Source organism: Emydura macquarii, unplaced genomic scaffold (assembly GCF_026122565.2).
Source record: "Emydura macquarii macquarii isolate MOO-44397 ecotype Brisbane River unplaced genomic scaffold, CSIRO-AGI_Emac_v2 contig_2681, whole genome shotgun sequence".
Classification (NCBI taxonomy): Eukaryota; Metazoa; Chordata; order Testudines; family Chelidae; genus Emydura; species Emydura macquarii.
Genome location: NW_027132818.1, coordinates 1,438,657 through 1,445,250, shown reverse-complemented (window position 1 = coordinate 1,445,250; position 6,594 = coordinate 1,438,657). Strand labels below are relative to the sequence as shown.

Genomic DNA, 6,594 nt, shown 5'->3' with positions numbered 1-6,594 from the left:
CATATGAACACTGTTCCTGACTTAAAGAGGGGCAATAACTAATGCAGTACTACTCACCTAGTTTGACCAACTTGTCAATTTATACAGAAAACATTCTCCATTGCCTTCAGAGTTACATAGCTATATTCAGGTCAAGCCAATTTTCCAAACCAAGAGTTTATAGGGCAGCTAAATAGAGCTCTATAATTGAAGCTTGTTACATCCTAATTCTGGAAAAGATACTGCCTCTAGTGCTGCATTTCAGAGTTAATCACTTTACTCTATTGAAGGAGAAATATTTTATTGTTTCCATATAACAGACTGACAGGTTTCACTGTGAAAAACAGTTCGATAAGATGTTACACAGCATCTTTCATGATTTGGGTCAGTTTGTGAATCTTGGATTTGGTCGACATGTCCGCATATTTATCCCCAATGCTGACAATCATTCCACCCAGGATTGATGGATCCATCTAGAAAGAAGGAAGTTAAAACAAGTCTATTAAATGAAAATCCGTTGGCCAAATATTCAATTGTCAATCTGTTCTACGCAATAAAGAAAAGGCTTTGTCTAATTAATAGGAATCTTGTTCTTGCAGTTACCATGATTGACAAGTTTGGTGGTTATTAAAAATGATACATATTAAATTGTTTTTTATTATAAATGCAATAGCAAATTTTACTAGACGAAGTGAGACTAAAATGCATAAAAATTATTTTAAAAAAAAAGATTTCAGTGAAGTCTGTAGCTGAGATCTGCCTGTTGGTTACAGAAATTGCTTCACTTTGTGGAATTTATTCACAAGTCTTTAGTCCTTACCTTGGTCTCCAATTTCAAGACTTCTCCTTTAGCCAAGAAGCCACTCAAAGCTGTTTTTAATTCAGTAAGGGTGGCCTGATCCAAGGGCTGGAAAAAACCCACAAATCTACAGTAAATGAAGGGCTTTATTTAAATATCTAAACAATGTGCTAAATATCTGAATTTTCTATTTCCAAGCTCAATACACAACAGGGAGGAGGGAAGAAAGAGCAATGAGCAACACTTTTGGGTAATAAAGGTGAAGGTGGGAGAGCATAAAAAGTAGCATTTGATTGGTGTGCCTTGGACAGGTTCATTTTAGTTCTATTAAATTACAGGAATAGATGTTATATCATTTAAGAATACATTCCAAGCAACACTGATGTCAACATCTTACTGAAGCAAAGGGCAGGAGTATATGCTTTTGCGAGCACTCCATTTTCACTGGAGACTGTTTTCGATTAGCAAGACAGCAGTGTCTTAGGTTATACTGGGAAAGTTTATTTTCTGAGTTATACATTTAGGGAAGATTAAAAATACGAAAGATGGTTAAGCGGTTAAATTACTGAACTGGGAGACAGTAGAATGCAATTCTCAGCTTTGCCACAGGTTTCTTGTATGACCTCGGGCAGTCACTTCAGTTCCATCTACAAAATGGAGATACATTTCTACCTCACAGGAATATAGAAAGGATATATTCAGGGATGTTTGTAAGGCATTCAGCTACTGTGAAGAAGGGGACCACATTGGAAGTGGAACAGATTTTGCAGAGAACAGCACCAATTACAGATTTTAGCTGTTTTGCTGGTAAGTTATATTGAAAGAAACAAGTTGTGACAACAATTTCTTTAAAAGCCATAAAACAGCAGGTATGGACACAAGAGCGGTAATTTTAGCCGCAGAAGTTTACAAAGTGCATAGGAGAGAACTTGTGCACCCCCAAACACATGCAAGCCTTTACATGTGTTCAGTAAGTCATTAACTAGGCTGTTCTTTCAGCTCACAGCAATGCTAGTGTCAACTTGTGGATGCAGAGAGCTGTGTGTGGTTTGTGAACAAGAAATGGAAGCGCTGAATTATTTAGCCTGGGTAGGCAGTTAATTATAGTTCACTCTTAGGTTTTCACACTTTATAGAAAAAGTCATTGACTGGCAACCTGGCAGGAACCAAAACCCTGACCAGACCAGATGCATTTAGTTACTGTATTTAAGACAAGCTAGTGATTTGTAGCAAGATCCACTGGCTCTCCAACCTGAGGCTCAAAACTTGAGTAGCCTTCCGCTTCCATTTCAGGTACAACAAGAGCAAAAGGAACTACCTTTTTTCTACCACTTTGGAGAAATTTCTCCTGTGGTTTTGCTCAGCCATTTGTCTCCAATACTGCACATGATTAATTATATAAGTGCTGGGAAACAGCTGAAGTGAGTTAAGGAAAAAAGCGTGCAGCCATTTTGTTTTCTGGGAATGGTTGCTAGAGCCCTGAAAGTCTGTGACAAATAATTTCATTCAGGTATTGGTGAACATGCAGTACTGCTCATTTCTCAAGCATAGCCAAGTCAACCTGTTCAGACTGTCTAGAGCAATTAAGCAAAAAAATTGCAGCCACCGCCACTTAAGCCCAATCCTGCAGTTCTTGTGTTACTTACATTAGCAGTGGTGACCGAGCAGAGCACTTCTCCACGGAACGCACTCATGATCTTCTCAAAAGCAGAAATTACAGCTGGAGTCTGAGGCAAGCGACCATTTTCAGCTAGCAGTTCTGGAAAAAGACATTTTAATGTTTAAAACAAGTTATATATGAAAAATATATCCAATACAAACTGAGTTAAGAATGCAATAGAGCAAACCACAGCAAATACCAAAATGCTTCAATAGTTTCATTTTACATAGACACACTTAAGAATGAAGTAGGTTTGGTCATAAAAAATGAATACGATCTGCCAATGTAATGCTCAGATTATCATTATCTTTATAGGACAGAAAAGACTACTTACTCATAAAGTTGATAGTGATAGGAGACAATTTCTCTTTTACTAAAGCATCATTTATGGTTTTTTGTTTAATTACACTCTTTATATGAGGATTCAGGACAATACTAGACAATTTGGGGTCCTTCAGAAGTGTCTAAAAAGATAAAACAGAGGTAACATGATCATCAATAGAAAGAACTTTGTGCACCCAGTTTTACACACATCTTTGGAAGATGCACAGGTTTAGATTAACTAAATTAAAGGAACATGGAAAATGTTGGTCTTCCAAAGCAGAGTAGAAACTGCTACAATTCTAATAAAACGCTTCTCATAAAGCTTTCCTGATTTACTAAGCTGGATATGCAAGGAGCAAATCCCCCATGCCCAAAGCATAGAAGAGTAGGATGAAAAATATCGGGAGAGGTATACATTTCAGAATTACTGCAGTATAACTACAGTAGAACTTGGGAATGACGATTGTTCATAACTCTGAACAAAATATTATGGTTGTTCCTTCAAGAGTTTACAACTGAACATTGACTCAATATAGCTTTGAAACTTTACTATGAAAAAATGCTGCTTTTAACCATCTTAATTTAAATGCAACAAGCACAGAAACAGCTTCCTTACTTTGTCAATTTTTTTCTTTAAATTTCCCTTTTTTTAAGTAGTTTAACACAGTACTGTACCATAATTGTTTTTTAAAATTTTGTTTCTACTGCCTGATTGCGTACTTCCGGTTCCATATGAGGTGTGTGGTCAGTTCGTAACTGAGGTTCTACTATAAGTTGAATAATCCACACTCCTGAGCGACGCAGTTATACTGACCTAAGTAGAAGTGTAGACAGCACTATGTTGGCAGGACAGCTTCTCCCACCAGCATAGCTACTGCCTCTCAAAGAGGTGGATTAACTACCCCGATGAGAGAGCTCTCTTCCATCAGCATAGAGCATCTTCATTAAAGTGCTACAGCAGCACAATTGCACCAGTGCAGTCATTTTAGTGTAGACCTGCTCCCAGGAACTAAAAGCTAGGAAGTGAAGATAACCAGAACAAACAAATGTGAAAGTGACAAATGTAGATAAAAAAACAAACCAAACAAAAAAACCACACCACAAAGGCTATATCTACACTGCATCACAGTGTGGACTATGGGGTGTATGAACTGCAGACCGCATCGAAGTGTTGTGCTCTAAGCTGCCTCAGATGGATGTTCCTGGCACAAGCTAAAAAGGTTATGCTTAGTATTAAACACACAGATAGTCTATAAAAATATGATTTTTTTAAATTACAGACTGAGAAATGCTCCTCCATAATTGAAAGGGGGAAAACAGTATAAGAAAAAACATTTCCACATCACTTAATTTAAAATTAAGTTATGAACTAAATTATCTTGTTTAGAAAAGTAACTGTACAAGGCCTACTTACCGATACTCGACTAAGCTCCTTCTCTACCTGGTCGAGTTTCTTCTGCTTAGAAGCAGCAGAGTAGAGAGCAGTAGCATAACGACCTTCGAGTCCATAAATCTGGATTGGAGGCTTGAAAAACAGGGGCAGATGAGTCAAATTATGGACTCCTAATGCTTGAGACAGTTACTAACTCAGAGCAGGTTTGTGGGTTAACTTTCAAAATCAGGGGATGCATGAGTTTCCTCTTGAAAAACAACCTACCCTTAAAGATTTTGACCTACCACATATACAAAAAAATAATGAAGGTGAAAAATTAGAGCTTTTAAAAGCCCATTGTTGCCCTGTTGAATGTTTTTTGGTACTCATGGTATAGATCAAATATAAGAATAAGATTATGTCATGGAAGTCATGGATTCTGTGACTTTCAGAGACCTCCGTGACATTTTCCATTTCAGCCCTGCGGCCACTGGGCAGGACCCCCCCCTGCTCCCGGCTATCGCAGGTGGTGGGTGCTGGACCCCTGCTTGCCCTGTGGAGCGGCTTGGGCTCTCTTCCTCTAACCTTAGTCACATGAATGGTTTAACTCCACTGCACTAAACCAGGATTTTCCAGGGATATTAGTAATTTTGGGTGCCCATCTTGAATCACCCTGAAGAGGCTTGATTTGCAGAAAGCCATGAATACCCACCATCTGACAATCCAGGCCCATTTACATGTGGTAAGCAGGGCAACCAAAATCACTAGTCACTTGAAAATCTCGACCCCAGTAGACACATTAACTCAGTTTTCTGAATAGCTTTTCGGGATGCTGTTTGTATAATCATCAAGTTTAACTTCACATTGATCTTTTCATATTTAAAACAGCATAAATTAGTTAAAATGTTATAAGATTGCAGCAATATCTTGGTTTCAATCAAATCATTTTAAGTAGGAAGCCCTGGTAAAAGGCTTTTATTACTTTAAAAGGAATTCCTGTATTGATAGAAGACACTTATTTCTACTACTGCAGCTACACTGGAAGCTACAGAGATACAGCAAACCTATCCTAGTACTGGACAGAGCCCATGGGATTAGGAGGCAGCCCCGTCAATACACTGAGAAAGTGGATCTGCTGTCATATCCCATGCCAAAGAATAGGGCAGGTGAGATACTTGTACAATTAGTTTGCATGAAAGGAACAAAAATGAATAGCTAAGAACTGGCTGTGGTAAGATACTTCAGGTATCAGAACTATAAGAGGAACTGAAACAAAAATAACCAGGTTGAGACCACCATATTAGTATTGCTAAGTAACCAACAGGCATCTCAATTAAGTAGAATTATTATTCCATTATGCAAACAAATAATCAAGGAGCTTAAATCTGTTCCCTGGGAGACATCTCAATGCAATGCAGTGGAGTTATTTAGCTGCATAACTTGGAACCCTCGAGGAAGTCTCACTACGGGCACGGTCACACTTGTCTACACTGACCCAACACCACTGCCCCCGTGCGTGTGTCCTGTGAAGCTCAGTTAGGGGCACGGGAGAGTGGAAGAAGCTGTCACAGCTGGCTAGGGCCAGGACAGCACGGGTATAAAGTGACGTGACCACTAACACCCCCCCAGAAGCCAGCTGTTAGCTGCACCATGAGGTCACGAACTCCCCGGCTGATCAAGCGCTCGCTTGGCCGCTCGCTCACGCACCTTTACCAGCTGGGAGGCGGGCCTGGCCAGGGCCGTGCTGAAGAAGCGCAGCTGGAAGGAGAGAGCAGAAAACACGGGGTCAGTCACCGTTTGCGGGAAGTGGCTCCTGCGGAGGGGGCTGAACCAGCCCCGCGAGCGGGCCGGGCGTGTCCCAGGGCGCTCCGAGACGAGGGCTCCTCGCCGTCGCCCGGGGCTCGCTGGGCGCCACCCCGAGCCGCTTGCCGGGCCCCAGCGAGCCGCACTGGCCGGGCCGGGCCGGCCCCTCTCAGCCGGGCTCCGGCGGCTCCCCCGGCGGCTCAGGCTCAGCCGAGTCCCAGCGCCCCAGCGAGGAGGGAACCCAGGAGTCCGGGAGCCTCCCGCTCCCACCCGGGCCCGGCTCCTCACCTTCCCCGGGAGCCCCGCGGCCGCCGCCATCGTCTCCTGCTGCTGCTGCTGTAGGTCAAAGCAGCGTCCGGGGCGGGGCCCTTCTAGGCAGCCTCTCTCAGCGCAGCCGCCGCAGGGACGCATGCGCCCTCCCGCACAGCGTGCCGCGGGGCACGCTGGGAAAGCGAGTCTTTCAGGCCCCGCCCGCTGCAGGGAATTGTAGTTTGTCAGCGAGCGCCGACGCCGCGCAGGCCGGGATAGGCCCTGCCCCGGGACGTGAGACGAGCCCAGATTCGGAAACAGCCCCCCGCCCCTCACCAGAGGTTTCCATCTCGTCCACGCGGGGGAGGGGGAAGGGTCGTAGAAACAGCTCCCTAACAGAATTCGCTG

The 6,594-nt window shown here is 42.9% G+C and overlaps 1 protein-coding gene across 1 annotated transcript; it reads right to left on the bottom strand.

Annotated features, from left to right (window-relative positions):
* Positions 1-263: 263 nt before the first annotated feature.
* Positions 264-6,363, bottom strand: ATP5PO (ATP synthase peripheral stalk subunit OSCP). Its single transcript, XM_067565558.1, has 7 exons — positions 6,226-6,363; positions 5,842-5,892; positions 4,177-4,287; positions 2,773-2,902; positions 2,425-2,537; positions 800-886; positions 264-452 (listed from the first exon to the last, which is right to left on the bottom strand). Exons 1-7 carry the CDS (start codon positions 6,346-6,348, stop codon positions 339-341), a joined length of 729 nt encoding a protein of 242 aa, XP_067421659.1. The 5' UTR covers positions 6,349-6,363; the 3' UTR covers positions 264-338.
* Between the last annotated feature and the right edge of the window lie 231 nt (positions 6,364-6,594).